The following is a 23501-nucleotide window of genomic DNA, read 5'->3' as shown; positions in this document are numbered from 1 at the left end:
ACCCTTCTTCCACTCTTGTAGGCCTACCCTTTCTTATATTTTGATTTTTCTGAATCAAGTATACTTAGATATTTAAAAGGTTTCAAAAAATAACATTTAAGTAGGTTATTGAGTAGGTTTTCAGTAGCTGAATGTAAATGGCTATCCTTCAAATACTCTCATACTCATCTATTTTGTCAGTGATATTTTTCTATGCTGTCATTATCATGTTTCTAGCCTGAATTAAGATCCTATGGTTAAGAACATGCTGCATATGTCTAGGCCTGAGTCACAATATGATGGGAAGGAAGAACTTAAAAAAATTGCACTAGTCTGGCTAAATGATGCATCCTTTGAATTGCAACATGCAGTTGACTCAAGTGATTCCCAGCAAATGGGATTTCCCAGAACTCAGCTGTTAAATATCTGTTATATCTTACTGATAATAAGTCCATTATTATATACAAAGTTTTCATCTTGTGTGTGTGTGTTTTTTTTTGTTTGTTTGTTTGTTTTTTTGTTTATTGACAGATTCAATTATTGCAGATAGCAATGATTGCATACATTTAGAGCAGATTTCATGCAGTGAAGTTGCAGTTAGTTTTATACAATCCAGTGGGTCATATATGCATTTTTAAGGATCACAAAAAAAAGGGAAAAAGAGAAAGAAAACATGTACACCAGTTTTCTATTGGTAAAGTTAGCATGGACAAACCATGATGTTTCAATATTTATGATATATAGGCTACATTATAAATACAGAACAGGAAGTGAATTGTTCATAGAAGTTATTTTTACCCTAAAGGGTGATTACGTAGGGTAATGTAGCTAATATATGATTTCACGTGATCATTTGCATATGTATGCGTGTGTCTTTGTGACAAGAAGTCGATAAATATCCAGTCAAACTGGAAAGACAGGATCAGAGAGGCATGACTGAAAATGACACTGGGGAAAATAGTCTCTGTTTTCAAGTTCTTCTGAATGATGCAGGGCTTTATGTAGTCCACATGTGAGAGTTCCTTCATGCTGAGTGTACAAATACAATAACTCCCAAGTTTCCTGTCACACCTATTTATTTTCATTTGTTATTAAACAATTGTTGATGCCTTTTATGTCAACACTTAAATTATTTTTAATGTATGCCTATAACAAGAAATAAGCCCATATTTCCTGGACAGCTCAACACTTGGCTGCTTTGGAATTTTGCATTTATCCATTATTACCGCAATCTTAAACTCAATGTATAGCACCACATTTAAAAGAATTTATTAGTAAAATGTAAATAAATGGAAAACCATGTTGTCAAACTACATAATATTCAAAATAAATATAAGTTGCAGACACAAATAGACACAGTGTAAAGTTGTATTTATTATAAAGAGTATGACACAAAAAATACTACTTTTTTTTATAATTATGATGGGTAATAAAAAAATCAATAACGTGGTTTTCAAGTAGGCTACAGAAGAATAGTGCCTTTTTTAAAAGTAGATTTTTGAAATCATGCAGCATGATAAAAACAAACAAAAAACAACGGGGTAAAGGAAGAAGATAAATAGCTACACAATCTACATGATTGTCAAATTTGGGGAGAAAAACAACAGTCATTATTAGTATGATGTAATAGAAAGGTATAAATCCAGCAGGTGAAGAGGGGGAAGTATTGGTGAAGGGCGGAGGAGGTGAGGAGGCGGTGTGACGGAGAACTCAGCCCGAACGCTTTGAAATCACATAGAGACGTCAGACGCAGTCTAAAACACCTGTCCTTATTTTACAAACTACTCTTATAACTTCAGATACATTATAGTCAGAATACTACTTTTTTATAGGCTGTTCTAGTATGGCGGATTTTAACATTAAACATACGTGAAACGTGGACTTAAAGGACATCTTATACAAAGAGTGCATTTGACACGAGCTGAAGAAGAAGTGAATCTATTGTGGACAATAACGTCGATCGTTTGTAAGTATACGCTTTTGTTTACTAAGTAGCATTCTTATTCTGCAACAAGTGAATTATATCTTTAAATAAGTAATATATTTAATCAAAGTGCATGAGAGTCTAAACTGGTTGGTCAAAACTAAGGATTTACTAGGGAATTATTTTTGAAAAAGCGTCATTTCCGCTTTTGGTGTTTTGCTTCATACATGGGCACAGGTATTTATCTAAGTCGACCTTATCTGCTGTAATGGCTGATTTATACAAAGTGAAACTATGAGTAGGCTATTATTATTTGTACGTTTGCGTTCTGAAGCTGCATTAAAGACTTTCCTTCGTATCCCCTGCAGTTTATTCTAGTCTACAGGATAGGCTATACATATAGGCCCTAATGTTAATCTTTATGCAGTTTTCCTACAGTGTGTGTAGTTTCAGTTTCAGTGTTGTAGGCCTATGTGGTTTTTTATATTTGTTGAAATTACACATTTTGTAAAAAAGAAAAAAACTGAACTGACATTATTAATGCTGTATTATTAATGCTGTCATCTGTTTTGCTATTTCATGTTTGTGTAAAAAAATAAATAAAATAAAAATCCCAGCACTCATTCTGAATATTGAATGAGTGCTGGGCAACCTTAAAGACTAGGCCTACAACAAATCTCTCAAATAACTGTGATATAATAATTAGTACTACACTGTTAATTGGAAAATTAGTAATATGTAGTATGATCCACATATTTATTTGTGACTAACCGGTCATAAGTCACATGCATATGTTTGACACTTTTTTATATAGTTTTTGAAGGATTAAAGTCACACCTTTTGACAAAAATCCCAAACAAACAGAAGCTGTCATTTGTTTCAATGCGCTGGGTTTACACTCCTTCATAACTTTGTAAATGGCCATTCTTTTCTGCTTTCATCAAGACTTTAAAAGTTTGAAACATATTTGATGTAATGCTGTAGAATCTGTCAGATCTATCAGTTCACACCCAGTTTCAGACGAGAATATGCAATGTGAATGGAAACAACCAAGCACGGCTTCATCAAGTCGGCTAGAGGAAAACAGGCCGGAATGTTGCAACCTGTTTACTGGAATGATTTGTTGTGTGATAATCTTTCGGTGTCCTCTTCGAAGATCATTTTTCTCTTGTCATTCAGGGTGTGGATTTTGGGTGTGTAGTCTTAGAATCTTATTTTGACGCTCTCAGCTTACCTGCTCAGACAAGCCCCCATAGTTTTAGAGTGATCTCTTCAAGTATACTGGCTGATTATTCACTAAAGGTCATGTGTCTGAGTTGGTCTGTATGTTGTCCTAGTTCTGTAAACACAAGTGCAGAGAGTTTCTCATTTTCTCTTTGTACGCATGCTGATAGGAGTTCACAAACACGTGAAGGCAATGACAGTGCTGAACAGGCCAAAATAGTCAAATCTGAGGTTTCATCCTATTCTGCACATAACATCAAAACAATGCTTTGCATACTTGTGCATACAGTGTGAAGCTGTTAGAGGGGGAGAGGGGAGATTTCCTTGCCAATACAAACAAGTTAGAATACTTTAGAGTGGTCATTCATAGCATAATTGCTTTATGAGTTTAATTGTATTGCACAGGTAAATCATTCTCTTTTACACACACATGCCTGAAGTGGTTGGCCACATACCTTTCTCCTCATTGGCATCTGCTGAAAAAAGTGGTTTGTTTGGTTTATAAACTTCTCTGCTTCCTTGATTCAAGTATCAGATTGTTTTGTCCCGTCTGTTGCTATGGTTATATCACTGTCAATCATTGCTGTTTTGGATAGAGTTGTAAATCCAGAAACTTTGCAGCATGAAAAACAAAAACTTTTATTCAAATTGTAAATGGATTATACACAGAAAACGAGCAAAGAGCGCTCCTTTTATAATCACTGAAGCTTGGTGTTTTGCGCTGTGTTGAGCAGATTCTGACTAACTTAAACGCCTCTGATTGGCCATTGCGTTCACATGCTCAACAGGTATGTCTGTGATTGGCTACAATGATCAACACTTCGAAAACACATTGTAAATAGAAACCTTTGAAACTCTTCACAGAGCGCTTACACGAATACACACGGGAGCATTCGAAAGCTGTGAAAGCACAGTTAATGTTAATGTCAGCATTTACGAATAGATTGTTCAAATCAAAAATTTTATCTGTTAATATTATTTAATGGACCTGAGCTAACATGAACTAACAATGACCAGTTTTATTTTTATTAAATTATGTTAACAAAGATTAATAAACATTGTAACAAATGCATTGCTCATTGTTCACTAAAGTTAGATAATGCATTAACTAATGTAATCTCAGAGGACCTTTTTGTAACATGTTATCAAAAATAGTATTTGAAAACAGTTTTAAATATCTATCAATCTTTATTTAGTTTATTTATTTATTTAGTTGATAATACATGCAGTTGAACAACAGTTGAAAATGACCTCAAACAGCCAAACTGGCAAATTTTCAGAAATGAGTTACGTGCACCATCCCTGTAAATCTAAACTGAATAAACTAAAAAGGGATTAAAGCACCTTGCACTTTAAGAAGACTTTCTCAACAAAGCTCTCTTGTTTTTTTGGCTGGCTGCAAATTCCCAACATGCATCCATAGCAACCCAGTGAAACCTCTAATTCTAACAGCCGTGTGGTGTCTGATCAGAAGAGATATTTAAATGCCGTACTCTAGGTGTATATAACTAGTTTCTATGGAAATAAATCCAAAACTGTAAAGTGCTAACCAGAAAAATAAAGAATCTCTTTCAATCGAGTAACACTCTCAGATTTTTTAGGCTTATCGTACTTCCTTTTTTGATCTTATCTCATTGCTCTGTTTGCCTCTCAGAGTTGCTGTGGGACAGTCTAATAATGATGGATCATGACACTCAGTGGCTGTACCAGCTCCTCGCTGAAGTGCAGCTAGAGAGATTCTACCTAAGGATGCGAGATGGACTCAATGTGACACGAATCGAACACCTGAACTACGTTAAAGAAGCAGATCTTGAACAGATTGGCATTAGTAAACCAGGTTTGTCTTGTAAAGCAGTTTTTTATTTGAAGATCATGTTATTTTGATTTGTTTTGTGTACTTAAATCTCTTTCAGGGCTTAATATAATGTTTCTGATGTCATTATTACCTTTACAGTTTTTCACAATTGCTAAGACGCGTTTCTTGAAGCCTTCACTAATTTTCTCACAACATTAAACAAAACAAAATCTTCAAACTAATTACAAAACCCCTCTGACTTTTCTGGAAAAAATCAAAATCAAACAATTGGCTCAAAACCATTTAACCTGTTCTCAAAATCAAAGCTTTCGGATCATACACACATCAGTCAATATATAAACACTACAGAACATTCATTAGACACTACATAGCAGCATCCACAGCATGTAGTAAAAAAAAAAAAAAAAAAAAAAAAAAAAAAGTATATTGTATACAGTAAAGTAAGTATAGTAATCACAATTTGGTAAGGTGAATATATTGTACACTATGCATTTTGCAAGTATAGTGCTCTATATCCAGCATAGTCTAACTACAAAAGCCCAAAAAGTCAAAGAAAACTAAATGAAAAGCTTCAGTACAATCTTTTTTTTTTTTAACTGCAAAATCCAGTCCAGTACAGTTTTTCACAATTTTTAAAACACTGACTAAACTCTGTCCTCTGAACCTAATTCTCAATGGCCTAAATCGCTCTTTCTTCAAAACCTTAAATAAGTTCAGGCAGTTAGACACCATTTGCAAATCACATGCATTCTTTTAGCAAAACTCTAAACATTATCACTCACTAAAACACATTTTGCATTGTGATACACTTGTGTTGCAAAACAGTAACAAAAGTGGCAAAAGTAAAACACAACTACCACAGTTTTCATCGTTTACACACAATGGCCCAAAATTGATCACACTTGTTTGTAATGATGTGATCAAACCAACTGTCCAAAATATAAGCCAGTGTGCACAGGTGCACTGAATGTTGTTACCAACTATGGAAGGAAACAATCTGAGAGGGAGAGGAGGAAGAGTATGTGTAAGAGGTGATAAACAAGGAAGATGAGGATGAGGAAGAACAAGGTGTGGAGTGTTGTCAATACTGGATCCGGCACACTAGAGGGTTTTTTCCTTTGTCTGGCAAGGGACATAATTGCCTGTAATGTGGAAAAGATTCTCAGGCCAAACCCAGCATGAAGACGTGATGCTGAGGCAGAATGAATCTCTCTTTGACCCTGATTTTGTAGTTGCACAACTCTTTTGAGTGTACTGTAACATGTTTTTCATTTAGAGTTTTCTTTGACCTTTTGGACATGAACTTGTAATATTTGACAAATATGTTTAGGCAGTTGAGCGTTTGGTTCAGAGAATGGGGTTTAGTGTTTTAGCAATTGTGAAAAACTAATATACACTCAAGTTTCAATCGGGTTCTATAGCCATAGGGTTCTGTATAACCATAGGGTTCTTGACTCAATTTTAAAGAACCATTTATGCCAAAAAGGTTCTATATAAGAAGAAATGTCTTTAATGATTGCAAAATTCTTTCATGTTTAGTGTCAGTGATAAAGCATGTTTACAAAAAAAATATTAATTTAAAAATGAATTAAAACTAAATCCATAAATTCATCCCATGATGGAAACCCCTAGAAGGTTCTATATATTAAGTGCCTGACAGAACCCTTTAAAGTTCTCTATATAACCTTTTCTTCTAACTTGTAACATGTTTTGTGTGTCTGTTTGTTAGTTCTTTGTTTTGAATTATTTTCTTAGCTTTGTATTTATTGGGGTTTTCCTGTGATTCATTTTTTGTGTGTGTGTGTGTGTGTGTGTCAAAAGGACAGCGACGATTATGGGTAGCCGTCAAACATTACAAAACCAACATGCGACCACGGGCACGGATGACGAAGGTATGGTAGTATTTGACATCTTTACACACCCTCTCTGTTTATTCATGCACTTAGCCTACCTGTGATAATCACTGTCTGTTTTCTGCTAGCCCTTCAATGCTCGCACCCCTGAGGGAAGTGAGCAGAATAATGGTGTTGGGTCAGGCCAGGGGCCAGAGACAGGCCGCACGTTCCCCTCTCTTATCCAGAACAGTGAACTGATCTTTGGGGACAGGCTAGGCTCAGGTTCATTTGGGGTAGTTAGGAAAGCAGAATGGCACACACCGACTGGACGAGTGGTGAGTACTCTATACCAAAAATGAGTTTCTACGTATGTCCTCTTTTTGTCTATCAAGATGCTTAAACACAGGAATAAATGTCACCCTAACTGTCATGTTTCCCTCTTTTTAAGTTGCCTGTAGCAGTGAAAACCTTGAGGAGTGGATCGTGCAGACAGGACGACATGGTCACTGAGTTCCTCCAGGAAGTTACAATCATGCAGTCTCTGGACCACCACAACATTATACACCTCTATGGTGTTGTCCTTACTCATCCTCTTAAAATGGTAAACATAACTTTTCATCTAAAATCATATTCTTATTCTTTGTATGCATTTACATAGCCTATAAACGACTTATTCCCTTTTTTATATTTATTTTATTGTAACTTTACTTTTGATTGTATCAGTCCTGCTGACATTCAGACCAAAACATGAATGTGAGTGTGGTATTGAGTTTTATATAACAGTTCAATAAATAAGAAGTTAATAAGTATCTACAGTTTAGATACAATATTTCCATTTACTTTTTTTTGTGCTCCGCTAAGGAAACAAATGTTTAAATTAAAGCAGAATTAACCACTGCACGTTCCTCAATGAATCAGTGTATTTGAGCGAATCTGTTGAACGAATGATTCAATGACTCGCTTGTAAAGACCTGAGTTAATTGTGTTTCTGAACCAAACAGTTTATTCAATGATTCAGTAATTCACTCATAAAGGGAATAACTTTTCGCTACATACTAGCGCAACAATGTAACTTGCAGAAAGTACATTACAAAATAAAATGTTTATATTAGTATAACCTCTTGGTGCATACACTGCATTACTTTTTGGTCATTTGTATTTTACTTTACATTAGTTTTTTTTAAGTTTTTTTTTACATTATTTTAATCCCTCTTAGTGGAGTAAAATAAAACTGTATAAATTTGATATTGTTTAAAGATGTACACTACTGTTCAAACATTTGGGGTCAGTGCTTGGGGTCTTTAATGTGAATTTTAAAAATATATATAAATAAGGATGCAAGGATGCATTAAATTGATCAAAAGTGACAGTAAAATACAAAAGCTTTCTATTTAAAAAAAAGGCTGTACTTTTGAACTTTCTATGCATAAAAGAATCCTGAAATGTGTTTTATCATGGTTTGCACAAAAATATTAAGCATTGATAATCGTAAGAAGTGCTGGTGATGCTAAGATGGATGACATAATTACACTTTTTCTTTTTTATCAGGTAACAGAGCTGGCTCCTCTCGGTTCTTTATACGACACTCTGCGTATGCGACAGGGAGAATATCCTCTTTCCCGACTCTGGCTCTTCAGCACACAGATTGCTGCAGGTATGGAGTACCTAGAGTCCAGACGCTTCATCCACAGAGACCTTGCCGCCCGAAATGTGTTCTTGGCTGCTAGAGAGGAAGTGAAGATTGGAGACTTTGGACTAATGAGAGGCTTGAATCTGAACAAAGACCCCTATATCATGACGCCACACAAACGCATCCCCTTCGCATGGTGAGAAACTGAATTTAAGCACAAAAAAGAGTTCTGAGTACAATTTCAGAAAGCAAAGAGTAGAAACAGTGAGCTTCATTGTTTCATTTTACCCACTTAGGTCAAGGATAGTAATTCCTTCCTCCTTTCTGTAGGTGTGCTCCTGAGAGTTTGCGTGTGGGTTCTTTCTCTCATGCTTCAGATGTCTGGATGTTTGGTGTCACATTGTGGGAAATGTTCACTTACTGTGAGGAGCCCTGGTTGGGACTGTCTAGCAGACAGGTATATAGTTGGTTTGATGCAGATAAAGTGTAAAAAAATGTGTTCTGTTTATGAAGTGCAGCTGTAAACGCCGCTATTTCCATTGGTGACTAATGGATGCGTGTTGTCGTGTAGATTTTGTGTCGTGTAGAGCGGGAAGGTGAGCGGTTGGAGAGACCTCCAGACTGTCCGCAGGAGTTGTACTCTGTAATGCGCAAATGTTGGGCCTGCAGTCCTGCTGACCGACCGACCTTCTCACAGCTCACCACCATGGTAGCGGATGTAAGTGTTAAGCCTCTGCCTCTCATTAAAAAAATTAATATATGTTCAAAAGTTTTGGGTTAGTAAGTATATATTTTTTACCAAATAAATACAGCCTTGATGAGCATTATCTTACCAACCCCAATCTTTTGAACAGCACCACTTGTGCTATTGACATTACAAAAGATGTATCTAAACTCAGGATGTATTCTTTCTCTAATTTCTCTCTCTTTAATGTACTTTAATACTTTACTTTAATACTTGTACTTTAATCTCTCCATCAGGCACAGCCAATGGAGGTTCGTGCCGTGAAAGATCTCATAGATCCCAGAAAACTCTGTCTACAGGCAAATGATCTAGTGACTGTAATAGACCATGGGTAAGAGAGCCCATGGGCAAACTATATTTTAATTGATTTTTAGTTTCTTTCTTTCTTTTATTTACCCCCTTCTTTTTGTTTATTTTTGATATTGTCTATCGTTTATTTTCTTTAATGTCTATTTCCTTTACCTTATGCTCTTTGGCAGTATTGTTAACAGTAATGCCAATAAATCTTAGTTGACTCTGACAAAGGTCGTTGTGGGTAATCATTAACCTGTCTCCCCTCCCTTTGACTTAGTAGCATTCCATTCATAGTTTAACCCTTAATTTCAATCAAAAAATAAGTTTTGTCAGACTCTCATGCAAACCACACTTGGACAGTACAAAAATTCAACCAATGTTGAATTTGACAGAACAAATTCCACATAATTTAATAATTACAGCAAAACTAGGTACCAATGACTTTAAACAGTTTTAGATTCAGTATATACAGTATTAGTTCATTTACATTTGATACTATTGAAATAATTAGCATATGCAATATGCATTAGCAGATAGATTTCCCAATATATTGAAGTTTGGAGTGCAAATTAAGAACAAAGATGTTAAAGCAGGCCAAGACTTGACAGAGAAGGGAAGGTGCTGTGGATTATTCATCTAAATGTATTTGTAAATTAAAAGTAGAGAAACCAAATAGGGCTTTGTGGAAGTCATCTTAGATGCTATAAAACTGACTATATGCTATGCTCTTATGTTTCCTCATAGGCTGGAAATTTGTGAGTGGAAGGGGCAAAACCAGAGAACTCTAAGTGTTGGCTGGTTCCCCCCTGTGTTAGCCGCCCCTGCTCTCACAGCAGCAGCTTCTGTGTCTGGTTCGACACGCAGCTGGGCCACCCCAGAACGGACAGATGAGTGAGTGACATTTTAAATGAAGTTGTAAACAATATGGGTTGAATTTACTAAAGAGCTGAATGTCAATCTAATGGGACTGTTTATGTGACTTTTGCCATTTAATGTGATCTTTTCAGCTCCAGACGTTGGAGGATTCCAGTAGCAAGAGAAAAGGCAGTCTCAAATCTGAAGAAAATGTCAGGTTAGAACTTAAAATATACTGTAACAAACTTCTTACTTTATCATTTGAGTATTATTGAAGGCCTGAACGTACTGAAAAATAGGCTATTGTCTTGTAGGCTATACACTAGCATTCAAAAGTTATGGGTTGGCAAGATTTTTTAAAGAAATGAATTCCTGTATTCCTAAAGGATTCATTAAATTGATCAAAAAGTGACAGTAAAGACTTTCACTTTGTTATAAAACGCTGTTCTTTTAAACTTTCTATTTATCAAATAATTTTGCAAAACATGTATCATGATTTCCACAAAAATATTAAGCAGAACAACTGTTTTCAACATTGATGATAGTAAGAAATGTTTCTTGAGCACCAAATCAGCATGTTAGAATAATTTCTGAAGGATCATGTGAAACTAAAGACTGGAGTAATGCTGCTGAAAATTCAGCTTTGCCATCACAGGAATAAATTACATTAAAATATATTCAAATAGTTATAACAATATTACTGTATTTTTGATCAAATAAATGCAGACGTGCTGAGCATAAGAGACAAAATCATAAAAACAATCGTACCAAACTATTTTGAATGATAGTGTATCCAATCCCATTCTGTGTCTTACTCTCAATCTTCAGGCATATCGATAAGCCTGGAGTCCATCCTTGATGTTTCAAAGGACAAAGGTCAAGGTGCTGGTGGAAATGGAGCTCAGAGACCCGACCCACGCAGACTCATGCAGAGTAATTTGATGAGAGACCCCCGCAGGTTTAGTGATGCTGTTGTCATCCCACCTCCACGCCCACCACCCCCCAGCATCAAATGCATCAGCCCACCAACCACCATCTTCAAACCCCAGATGATGTTCCATGATCGAAGAATAGCAAACCCAGCTATCTGGACCCCTCAAACTCCTCCACAGCCACAGACACAGTTCCAATTCCAACCACAGCAGCAGTGTTTAGGGACTAACAACCTTGTCAGGATGGCACATCTGGCCAAGTCAAGCCCTCAGTTAGATGATGGCCTTGAGATAGAGCAAGAGAAAGAAAGAGAACGGGAGAAGGGAAGGGAGAGGTATCCACCACAAGTTAACAAGGAAGCAGTCATAGCGCAGGTATGCAGATTTTTATATCTTATAAATGTGATTTCAGTACTATTTATATAAAATTGTATAAATAACTATATATATAATTATTATATATATATATATATATATATATATATATATATATATATATATATATATATATACACAGAGACTACCATTCAAAAGTTTGTGGTCAGTAAGGTTAAAATAAATAAATAAATATAATTTTGCTGGTAGAACCGGTGTCCTAGTTACACCCCTGGTCTCCACCTCCAAACTCAAGGTGTTCTTTGCCTTTCACCATGTTGGTTCTGCCACCGCTCATTTCGTTTTATCCATATCCACCGGAATGCTAGCTCTGCCTGATTGGTAATGTTTGCTACCAGCTGTTTCCTAGTCCTGCCATCAATCCCAAGCAGTCCAAGGGTCCTTCAAAGAGACCAGAGCACAATATCAGGTTTGAGGCTAATATGGATTATTTCCTCTGGAAATTTGAGCTGCTTCTTAAGGTCTGACGCATCTACCAGTCGTTTGCCGTGGCCAGGACTCCTTTACTCCTCATCTCTGTTGTCGCACTCTCCCCATACCTAATGAACTGAATGAAACAAAGCCCCTTAAGAGGTTGTTTCGGCTTCTTTCTTGCCACAAGAGTTAAAATTTGGTCATGTTGCCACCAAAATTTCCCATCCACCAAACTTGACCTCTTGAAGATTGGACATGCTCAAGGTTAGCTGGCTTTGTATGGAGGTGGCCATGTATGGAGGTTTGATGGAGTAACTTAATCCGGTACTCTTCCATGTTCCAGATGTCCTGCCAGGTCAGAACCTTCTTCCGCACACTCTCCCACCTGCATATTCATGGCGTTCCTCCGCCTCCCTCAATGCACTGCTGGCTAACCACCACTTGCGACCTGTTCTGATCTCAATGTCCACCTGACGTACTCTTGGGTCTTTACTGTCTCGCAGCATCATCGCCTGCCATGTTTTTGATACCTTATACTCCACTACTGATGTTACTGGCAGCTGCATCTTGCTGCCTGAACTTTACAGGCCTATGGAGCAGAAGCTTTTCGGAATGCCCTACCATATCCTCAAATAGTTGTACATCTTCCTTTCCAACCTCTCCACAGTAGAGACGGGTACCTCATAAATGAGCAGTGGCCAGAGCACTATGGGTATTACTCCGTGCTGGTATCCCCAAACCTTATAGTTGCCGGGTTAGCCGCTCTTCTCCAGGGATGTCATCAAGTTTCAACTTCCTTAAACATTTCCATCACGCTTTGCTTGTCATTGAGGTCTGCCTGTGTCACTTCCCTAAGCTCTTCACTGGCTTTTCTTGAACCGTTGGAATGGTGTCCTGCTTGATCTTAAAGCGACACCAATCCTGGACATACCAACACCAAACTTCTTGACTTTGAAGGTTTAAACTCCATCCTTAAACACCAAGTCCTAGAAAAAAGTTATATTTTTGGCAAATGTAAAGGCCCATACGCACCACAAGTGAAATGAATAAGCCTCAGGTTGAAGGAAATGCAAATTCTCACCTGTACAGTAGAGGACACAGATCAAACAAACCTTTCTGCTGTGCTGCAGTTCTGGATTTCAGAAGAATATGATTCAGGAGAAAAAAGTTCAACACTCTTACTTGAGCAATAAAAAAATAAAAAATAAAACACAAATATGATGTGTATCTAGTCATTTTTGCTTATTAGTATATTTGTGTAATTTAACATATTTAATTAATTGATTTTGCATTTCACTCCTCTCAATTGTGCAATACTTTTTGTGTAAGTTTTTAGTTAATGAATGGGACAACAAAGTAACTTGCGTTACTTACAAATATTTTTAAGTAATGTGTTTTAAAAAATATATATGTTTTGTTTATTTTTGTGTGTAATACAATTCTCTTTTGTCATCAGGTTCAGGAGGCGGTGCATGGAGTGACCATTGAGGAGGCTCAGAGAGCTCTGCATCGCAATGACTGGAATCCTGCACGGGCAGAACAGCAGCTTAAAGTAATAGAGAATTAACACTTGTTCAAAGTAAATGATTTCATACATTGCATACATTACTTTGATTCTCAATGTCATTCACTGTCATTCTTTTGGGGTTTCCTTGCATCATCAGACAGACCAGCTCTATTACATGAATCAGTGCTCTCGTGAGGAATGCCAAAAAATCCTCGCCCGCTACAACTGGGACCTGCATGTGGCAAGCCGTTACGTCTTCCGACTGGTTAAAGACAGAGAAAGAACTGCACCGGATAGACGAGGAGAAAGAGTTTAACGCAAGACAAAGTTAAGCGTTAAGATTGTGCATAATTATTTAGGATTTAAAGTTTTTTGTGATATCACTGAATTGTCAAGAGGTCACACAAAAACTGATGAAGTTTCCATTCATCTCCAATGTGAAACTATCTATAGTGACTGTATTATTGCTTGATGGATAAACTGGTGATATCAGTTGTTATTTTACATCTGTTTGGAAAGACAGCATAATCGCTCGTATTAAATGCACAATGTTTTTTTTTAACAGATGTCATTCCAGTTGCCATTGTGACTGCTTATTGTTAATTATTTACAGTTTTTTTGTATTCAAATAGTTTGTGATATGTGTATGTGATAAATTCAGTGAAACTGTGTAAAAGTATATGATTTATGGAATGTTAGGAATATTTGTTTAATAAAGTAAAACTTGCTTTTTTACATATTTTCATAAAATTATTAGAAATTAAAACATACAAGGTTATGGAAAATAAAATGCTGTGTATTTTCCATAAAGAGATGACTCGATTTTTCACCAGTATTTTAACGAACATTTTCCACATAAATACCAAGTTAGCCTATATTTATCACAAAAACAAAGTGTGCCATAAAATGCTGACAGAAAACTACCAATACGTTATTGTTTCTGCAATTGTAAAGCATTTTAAACCTGTGCTTGTATTGTGACATTAAAACAAGACCTGGTACAAGAATATTCATTAACAAATAAATGTCTTATTAATTTTACTTCAATACTTGAATGGGAAGTGAGGCTGAAAAGAAGAGTTGCTGTACTCAGAAAAACCACAATGTGTTATTGGAGAGCTAAATCTGATTATGAAAAAGAGTGACAATAGAAACTGACACTTTCAAGAAACAAATCAAATCGTCTGCAGACATAAAATGTGGATTTGCATCAAGTCCTTATTAATCCTAACAATCTTGAAAGACTGCACACTGGCTCCTCAGAGACTTAAAATGGAATTATGACAGATAAGTGACTTTGTTTGAGGTTGATTCAATTAATTTGGCCAAGCCTTTATGCCAAGTCTCTTATGCTCACCAAGGCTGCATTTATCTGATCAAAAACACAATACAATTGTAATATTGTAAAATATTATTACATTTTAAAATAACTTTTTTTTATTTACATTACTCCAGTCGTCAGTGTCACGTGATCCTTCAGAAATCAATCTATTACTCTGATTTGGTGCTCAAGAAATATTTGTTTTATTATTATTGATGTACTGCTTAACATTTTTTTTGTGGAAACCATGCAGCATTTTCCCACAGGATTCTTTAAAGAATAGAAACTTCAAAAACACAGAATTGATTTTAAATATAATTATTTTGCAACATTATACAGTCACTTTAATGCATCCTTACAGATATTTGTTTTTAAATGTTTTTTCAGAAAAATCTTACTGACCCCAAACTTTTAAAGGTAGTGTACATTTCGAAGAATGCTTACGTTTGAACACAGATGAGAACGGTACAAATATATAAAAGCCACAACAGTACATTTGAAGTTAAATCAATAAATAACTTTTGGAAAGTTACACAAACACAATTTTACATATCATATTGTCTTATGTCTTTCCTCTAATAATTCTGTAGCTGTCTCCTCTAATGCATTAAAGCAAATATCTACAGTATTTGTATTAAGCATATATAATTTTCTATGCAAAATAATTATACAATCAAGACAGTTGGGAGTTTACATTTAAGTCTTAAAAGGCAAGTGCCCTGGCTCAAACTGAGCTTTTCAGTCAGAGTGCCAGGGATGAGATGGAGAATGATAGCAAAGGCTATTTACCAAAAAAACAAACAAGCAAAAAAAAAAAAAGAAAAAAAAAAAAGAAGAAAAGATTCCATAAAACCCTCACTAAATAAGTGACCCTCAAGGAAATTATTATACAGTTTTTCTCAGTCGCTTTGGTGCATTTCTCACATCACTATTTACATTTGCACAACAGTTATTGCAGTTCTCAAAATAATTAGTACAAACTGCAAAACATAGTTGATAACCTGCAAAAGCGTGTCACTTGCTCAAAATGGAGAGCTCATTCCTCAAAAGCAAGTATTCAATGAAAGTGTCAGTGTCATCAAGATGAAAAGTCCTGACACTATTGTTTATGAACAAGATAGTCAAATGGCTTTGTCATGTTTTCATTATGACAGTTTACTCTGTAAATGTTTTCCAATGCAAAAAAAGTCAGATCTTGGTGACACTACCTGAAAATGCTCAAGACAGCACTATATACTATTTGCACAGCCATCTGGAAAATACAGTAAAGTTACACATTACTGTATTTAGTGCAGTAACTGAGTACAAGACACTGAATATGTATGTTTCACATTTTTACTGCATATGCTCTTTGCAATTCTAATTTGTTCACAGCATTGTGTGAAAGAAAAAATACACCCTTATTTACAACAAACATAAACTCCCTTTGGGTAGAGCTGTGCACAACTGGAAACAATACTGCAGTACATACTGGAACTGAACATACAACATACATAGTACTGTAATCATTCATGCACATCCAGACGTTCCCCTCTGTCTATGCTGAAAGCTGAAATTCACCTGAGAGAAATTTTTAAATTTAGGAGACATTTTCAGAAAAGAAAAAAAAAGATACTATTTTTTTTTTTTTTTTTTTTTTGCTTGACAGATTTTGACAACAAGTTCAAAATTTTTGTATGTAATGACTCAAGCAATGAAATGAGGACTATTAGTTTTATATGGAATGACTATTCAGCATTCACAAGTATAGTTAATTTTGACTGACATGACATATTAAGCAAATAATAATGTTATAAAACAGCAGAGAGTTGTATGAAAGCAATTGATGCATGTCCAAAAGCATCTGCAATTTGTTGGAAGGAATGAGAAACTGCTACTCTGATGTGCACAAATGACTAAATGTTGTGGAGGTTGAACTAACTGTTGTGCAAATGTAAATAGTGATGTGAGAAATGCACCAAAGCGACTGAGAAAAACTGTAAATAGAAAATAAGCATTTCATGCTGCCTTTAATAATTTTACAAATAAATTTCCACCTTTGTCATAGAACAGGATGTCCTGTGAGGAAGAAGAAAGAAAGAGAATGAAGAGAGATTAGTCCAAACAAAAATCACTACTATAATACTATGGGCCAGATTTAATAAACGCAAAATGGATCAAGACATGCCTTTTTTCAGTGATATATAAATGCGCAAAGTACATTGATTACCGCAAACCAATCACGTTGCATGATGTATTTTAAAAAAATGCATAATCTCAGGTCAGCCACAAAAATAATTTATCGCAAATTTTTCATTGCACGTCTTTAAGAAATCCTGACTGTTTAATGCCAAAAGAGGGTTTGTCCTAGCGCAAACTGTTAGTAAATCTGGCCCAATATATTTTAACACAATTCATTTCCGATAAAGTTTGAAATGCCAGATCTAAATGAACTTCTAGCATACAATTTATACAGCTAGATGTCCATTGAATCACTTGAAATCCTTGACTTAATACTCACAATAAGGAAGCAAGCACCCAATAATACAGTCTTCATTTTAACATCCATGTCCAGGGGGAATTGGATGCAAAAGTTGCTGGCATCAGTGAAGCATTTCTTTAAGCAACCACTTCGTTGTTTTATGATTCGACCAATTGACTTCCCACCATTCATGCCTTTTACCTAAAGACAGACCTTCTTAGTTGTGCAAATAATGCATTGGTATTCAAAATGTAAAACGCCTTGACATGTTTGAGTCTAAAAAAATTATTAATTCAAGGACTAGCATTGCCTGAAATAAAAGTTACCTCAAAGTTTATGTCACCACAGCATTTGAGAGGAAGGAAGGGCCCCTGGATTTTCAGTAGTAACTCATTGTTGGGGCCCCGGATAGAGAATTTTGGTAAACAGCAGGACCACTCCTGTTTCACATAGCCTATGGTAACTCCAAGGGGAGCCTGTACCTCAATCTGAGGGTGTAAAATGCACATCAAGTATTAAATAAGAAAGGAAAGTATGTGAAATGTGTGCAATAAGTAGACACATAAAGTTATTTGAGGCACCTACAGTTACAGGTTGTAACAGAATAGAATTGGTTTAAATCAGACTATCATTGAATCACTTAGAGCCGATACTGAATTCACAACATCACTTCCTCACTGAATCAGGAGTCATTCAACCGGGAGTTGTGATGCATAGGTTTGTGAGACTTTACATCTCTTGTTGTAGTTTATGTATTAAAACATTCCTTTACAAAGCAGTAACTCTTGTTAAAAACTCAACTATACAAACTTTATTAAGTGATTCTGCAAATTGTCAAAAAAAAAAAAAGGTTTCAATGATTCTGCTTAATGTAACTTTAGGTGCCAATGGCATCCTCGTTGATTTGGTGTTGAGATCTGAAGCCTTTTATGTTGGAGCTCCTTTCAACTTCTCTATTAAGACATTTTAATTAGATGTTGCATAACCCTTGGTAAGACTGATACTTCTTCTACCTCTTGCAGGAAGCAGCGCATTGGTCTTATCATCCGTATGACCTCTTGGCCCACGTTGTTTTTAATTCGCATTTGAAAACAGCGCGCTGAACCACAGATATTGCGTGTGCAGCAGTCACTCTTTTCTTTGGCGTGGTAGATCTCTTGACCGATGCTGTTCTTGATCTTATACTGGTTGTTGGTCTCAAAGCCAGTGAACACTGTAGACAAGTATGATCAAAGTTTGTCAGATTAAAGGGATAGTTCACCCCAAAATGATATACTTTGGAATAGTCAATACTTTGGAAGTCAATTGGTGTCGTCAACTGTCTGGTTATCAAGATTCTTTAAGATATATGTTCTTGTGTTCAGCATGAGAAAGAAACTCATACAGGTTTGGAACAAGATGAGGGTGAGTAAATGATGACAGCATTTTTGGGTGAACTATTCCTTTAAATATGGTACAGGTAAAAGTATGCAATCTATCAGAAATGATAAAGGTGTGGACAAAAATGCTTTTAAACATTGGCAGTGCTCTAATATGATTAAACAAGAAACATGAACATGGCTCGGAGAAGACTCACTCTCTACACACGATACTTTTTGGTGGATAAGGATCTGGTCTATCTGAAATGCACAAAAGAACGGTTGTAGCCAGACACCACACTTTAAGACAAATGTATTGATAGAACGAGAGAGAGAGAGGCCCACCTCCATGAGGTACTCGAGACCGGGTGGGACTCCAAAAGGTATAGCCAGCGGTGGAACTGCAGGTGCTAGAGACATTTACAGCATTAATGATCATTAAATACATCCATTCCACACACAATTTCCTTATGGCTTTAAAATAAATAATATTTGAACATCTAAATATTACAGCTCTGCAGGAGGAGCCGGTCCTTCAGGCAAGAGATTTGGAAGATTGTTTTAGACTGGAGAGCCAAGTTTGAGACAACAATCACTTTTTTTTTTTGTGTGCCACTATTTGTATTGATGTGCTTCTGTGTTCTGGATCACTGAATGAATAGACAATAAAGAGACAACAAAGTAAATTTGAAACTTTTATTGTATAATGGAAAGTGGAGCCTTTGTTTTAGTTGAACATTTGCACATCTCAATGTAACACTCAGATATACATTTATTCTATGTTTACCTGCATATGGCTGACCATGGTGAGGTGCTGGATTCATGACCGGCTGTACTGGAACTGGTTGGTTCACTAGCTGGACCACTGCAGGTTGAGGAGCCGGTGCAGGACCTTCAGGCAAGAGATTTGGAAGACTGTTTTAGACTGGAGAGTCAAGTTTGAGACAATAATAACACTCAGTTATACATTTATTCTATGTTTACCGGCATATGGCTGAACCTGGTGAGGTGCTGGATTATTTGGACCTGACAGATTCATGACCGGCTGAACTAGAGCTGGTTGACCGCCTGGATGGATCCCTGCAGGTTGAGGAGCCGGTGCAGGTACTCCATAACCTCCTCTGGGATAGGCGGGTACGTACTATCATAGGGGTGGTAGTGGCGCAATGGATAAGACACATGCCTTTGGTGTGAGAGACCCGGGTTCGAATCCACTGTGAGACACCAATGTGTCCCTGAGCAAGACACTTAACCCCTAGTTGCTCCAGAGGCGTGCGACCTCTGACATATATAGCAATTGTAAGTCGCTTTGGATAGAAGCGTCAGCTAAATGAATAAATGTAAATGTAAATGTACTGTCCTGGCTGAGGAATTGGATTTTGGACCGGATAGCCTAGTTTAGGATGACAAGACATATTCTGAGTTTCAGATCACAGACCTTCCATCTTTGCACAACAAAACTGAATCTGAGTGAGAATGGGATTTGAGAGCTACAGTGGTAAGATTTTCAGTGAATAACCACTTTGGTCTGTTCATCAAATAAAGCTGTCATTTGGCCTAGTTTTAGGATCAAAGCTTTTTCTAAGCAATGTTGAACTTGATGGTTAGAAGGTCATATTATAACTATTCAGGGACGTATACAGCAGAGATAAAAGAACGTTGAAACCACTCACGGTTGACAGACAAAAATGTTACAACATAAGCGCGTTGTATTACATAGAATGTGCCAAAACTTGTTAATGTGCATTTCCTGCCAGCCACCCGTTGTTTAGACTGAAAAAATGTAATTCAAAGAAGACAATTCACTTCCAGACAAATCACATAGCAGTAGTCATCTGCTAGAGAAAACAATGGCACAGTAAAACTCTGACTGCTATAAATAAAGACATTATTATTATTATTATTATGGTAACACTTTAAAATAAGGTTTTCTTTGTTAACATTACGCCACCTTGGAATTCTAAGGTTCTATCTGCATTCCGACTGGTTTTGAGATATTGAGCTTTAAAGTTTTTGCATTCCATTCGACTGTGTAGAAAGAACCTTTTTATTTTCTAAATAAAAAGTTCCAAAATGTACACAACTTAAAAAACAACATCACATAATGTAAAGAAGTGGTCACAGAATAAAAATATGTGAATAACTAAATTTTGACAAAAATGTCAGATAGAACCTTATAATTCCAAGGGGACGAATTTAGTTAATCACATTAGTTCAACTAAAAATGAACAATATTTCTTTAGCATTTATTAGTCTTAGTCTAATGCATTTTTAAGATCAAAAGTTGTATGTTAACATTAGTTAATGCATGTGAACTAACATAAACGTGAACATTTTTAATAAGTTACATTAAGAAAGGTTAATAAAAGTTAAAACCATAGTGATCCTTGTTATTTCACATTACTTAATGCATTAGTTAATGGTAACAAATGAGACCTTTTTGTAAAGTGTTACCATTATTATTTAAAACGAATAAAACGTCAGTACCTGGTTCTGACATTTCGAAGACAAGTCTGTTTGACTGCACAATCACCTTTTGTTAGAGAAGCAGCACGACCTCTGTGGTGATGGAGGGAAAATAAATAAATACATTTTTACACAAAATTGTGTCCAAATGAAGGCAGAAACAGTAGTATGATTTCCAAAAACTACAAAGACCAATGGTAAATGATCCCTTACCTATTAAAACTCTGCACAAAGTATGACCTCTTAGGATGCTCCACGAAAAAGCCCAGTTCCTTGGTGTTGGAATGATTGTTAGGATAAAGGAATTAATAATATTTTGTGATTTCCTTTCGTTTAGCGTATGCATATACAAACACAAATGTTTGTGGCATTATCCTATATGCACTTGTACTTTCTGTTTTTATAGTATCCCCTCCCCTTTTCTTACATATTCAAATTAACAACCTGAGAAAGGTGCAAGATTTTTTTTTTTTATCCTATACCCTCATGTCTCACATTACTATAGTCTCAGCAGGTAAAATGTGAGATAAGAGATTTTAACATATAACATACAAAGCACCACAAAATTAATGAAGTAATCTAAATTAGTTATTAATCTAAAGTGTTATTAACGTCATATAATTTATTGTATGTAATTTATGTCATTTAATACAAAGTGTTGATCTAATCTGAATTTGGGACCTGATTTTGGTCGAAATGGATACCCAGATAAAAAAAATAAAAAAAAAATAAAAAAAAACCTACTCAATGATTTATCTAATTATTCCGTTTTTTGTGCTAATCCTTTCAAATATGAACATGGGAACGCAGTTGTAATGTAGGTTAGTGGTTCTTAACACATTAGGGGCCTCAACAACCTTTCAAGGGGGCCTCAAGATGACTTGACTATTTAAAATAAGACAAAAACAAGAATTATAATAATCTAGTTATGCCAAGCTCTAAAATATTTATTGTGAGTGTGTTGGGGCCTCAGATATTTGTGAACAATGGGAGGATTAGATCGACTGATGAAGGTTAACCGGTTGTACCAAAACAAGAGCATCTTGTTGACATCAAAAAATGTTGTCGCACTGTCTCCTGTAGTCTTTGTTTGTATGTGTGTATGTGTGTAAACCTTAAGAAACATTCTTGTTTTGTTTAAAAAGATTGATACAGATTATTTATTTTTTCAAGGTAGGTATTAATTGTAAATGTTAGTTATTTTAGCTTTGACTCACATCTGAAGTCGTTTATTTAGGTAAATATTATGGGGTTAAAAAAAACCCCCGGTAATTTTCCGGCAGCAAGAGTTTCCAGAGAATGTCTGTTAACAACAGAAAATGTTGTTGAATTAAAAACATAGATAATCTGTAAAAAAACAAAACAAAACTGATTTCACTGTAAATTGCCTCAAACCTTGCAAGTTTAAAAACTAATATTTATACTGTGTAAGTAATGCAAGGATAATATTGTGAAATTATTTCACTTGAGTTCAAACAAAGAACATTTCTTTGTTTCAATTCTTTGAATTCTCATTTCTTTGTCACCAAAAAAACCCCATTAACTTTCAACATTTATTCTCTATTGAGTTCAACTATTTTCTATAGTAAGTGCAATAAACTTTCACTATAGTTGAGTGAAAATCACTCGATTCATTAAGTAAATTTGGCTGTTTGAAAGTAAATTACTGTAATTTAACAGATTATTTTTCGATTAATTCGACAGTACTTTTCTCTTTTTTAACAGACATTCTCTGGAAAATCTGCAGAAAAAAATAGTTTTTTTTTACTTTTTTACAGATCCATAAACTGAATTTACAGATTATTACTGTTAAAATACAGTGTATTTTTATCTTAACCCCATCAAAATCCTCAGTGTTAAATGAACATTGCTCAGTGTGCACACTGCAGAATGTTAAAGTAACACTGAAATGAAAGCTTTAGCATAAGTTCTGCCGGGAAGACTCAATTGTTTGCGTCACTTATTACATTCTCATTTATCCAATCACGTTCTAATAATAGAAGTATAAAGGACCCGTACTTACACTTGTCTGAGTTCGCAGATGCTGAACGCTTCACTCACCACCATCCACCCCACCACCACCAAGATGGTTTCCTCCACTAATAAGAAGGCTTCTTCTCTCCATCTTTATCACCGCAGGATGTTCCTTCCCCTCCAACCACCCCACCACCACCAGGACGGTCCCTTCCAATACATCACAGGGGGTCGGCTGCGCCCCTGCCTTCATCTTCAGGCAGGAAATGCTGAATCCGTACCCTCGGATTGCGAGTTACGGACGGGGCCTACGCCAAATAGATTATTGCATATATTGCTTGCTGGGTCATTAATAAATGGATGATTGTTG

General features: G+C 35.8%; 2 protein-coding genes across 2 annotated transcripts; one reads left to right on the top strand and one right to left on the bottom strand.

The window, feature by feature from the left end:
* The first annotated feature begins 1657 nt into the window (after positions 1-1657).
* tnk1 (tyrosine kinase, non-receptor, 1) lies at positions 1658-14598 on the top strand. Its single transcript, XM_082161684.1, has 14 exons — positions 1658-1945; positions 4782-4964; positions 6765-6835; positions 6925-7113; positions 7227-7379; positions 8327-8604; positions 8739-8865; positions 8980-9126; positions 9390-9484; positions 10192-10338; positions 10455-10519; positions 11131-11609; positions 13501-13596; positions 13709-14598. Exons 2-14 carry the CDS (start codon positions 4805-4807, stop codon positions 13865-13867), a joined length of 2166 nt encoding a protein of 721 aa, XP_082017810.1. The 5' UTR covers positions 1658-1945; positions 4782-4804; the 3' UTR covers positions 13868-14598.
* A 2251-nt stretch (positions 14599-16849) lies between these two features.
* On the bottom strand, positions 16850-21549 carry LOC309492344 (phospholipid scramblase 1). The gene is made up of 10 exons (XM_082161274.1): positions 21371-21549; positions 21179-21250; positions 20043-20084; positions 19676-19828; positions 19037-19101; positions 18910-18952; positions 18347-18546; positions 17660-17821; positions 17373-17534; positions 16850-16930 (listed from the first exon to the last, which is right to left on the bottom strand). The coding sequence occupies exons 2-10, from the start codon at positions 21189-21191 to the stop codon at positions 16871-16873; spliced, it is 900 nt and encodes a 299-aa protein (XP_082017400.1). The 5' UTR covers positions 21192-21250; positions 21371-21549; the 3' UTR covers positions 16850-16870.
* Positions 21550-23501: the final 1952 nt, after the last annotated feature.

Source organism: Leuciscus leuciscus (assembly GCF_965113295.1).
Source record: "Leuciscus leuciscus genome assembly, chromosome: 2".
NCBI classification, from domain to species: Eukaryota; Metazoa; Chordata; class Actinopteri; order Cypriniformes; family Leuciscidae; genus Leuciscus; species Leuciscus leuciscus.
Note: the sequence above shows the minus strand (reverse complement) of the source record. Positions and strands in the feature narration are given on the sequence as shown.

Coding starts and splice junctions, on each gene's coding strand:
- tnk1 (XM_082161684.1), top strand. CDS start 4,805: ATGATGGATCATGACACTCAGTGGCTGTACCAGCTCCTCGCTGAAGTG. Junction 9,127..9,389: donor TCACCACCATGGTAGCGGAT/GTAAGTGTTAAG, acceptor TCTCTCCATCAG/GCACAGCCAATGGAGGTTCG. Junction 11,610..13,500: donor AGGAAGCAGTCATAGCGCAG/GTATGCAGATTT, acceptor TTTTGTCATCAG/GTTCAGGAGGCGGTGCATGG.
- LOC309492344 (XM_082161274.1), bottom strand. Junction 19,102..19,675: donor CCAGGTTCAGCCATATGCCG/GTAAACATAGAA, acceptor AAATGTCTCTAG/CACCTGCAGTTCCACCGCTG. Junction 18,953..19,036: donor GTCTCGAGTACCTCATGGAG/GTGGGCCTCTCT, acceptor TGTGCATTTCAG/ATAGACCAGATCCTTATCCA.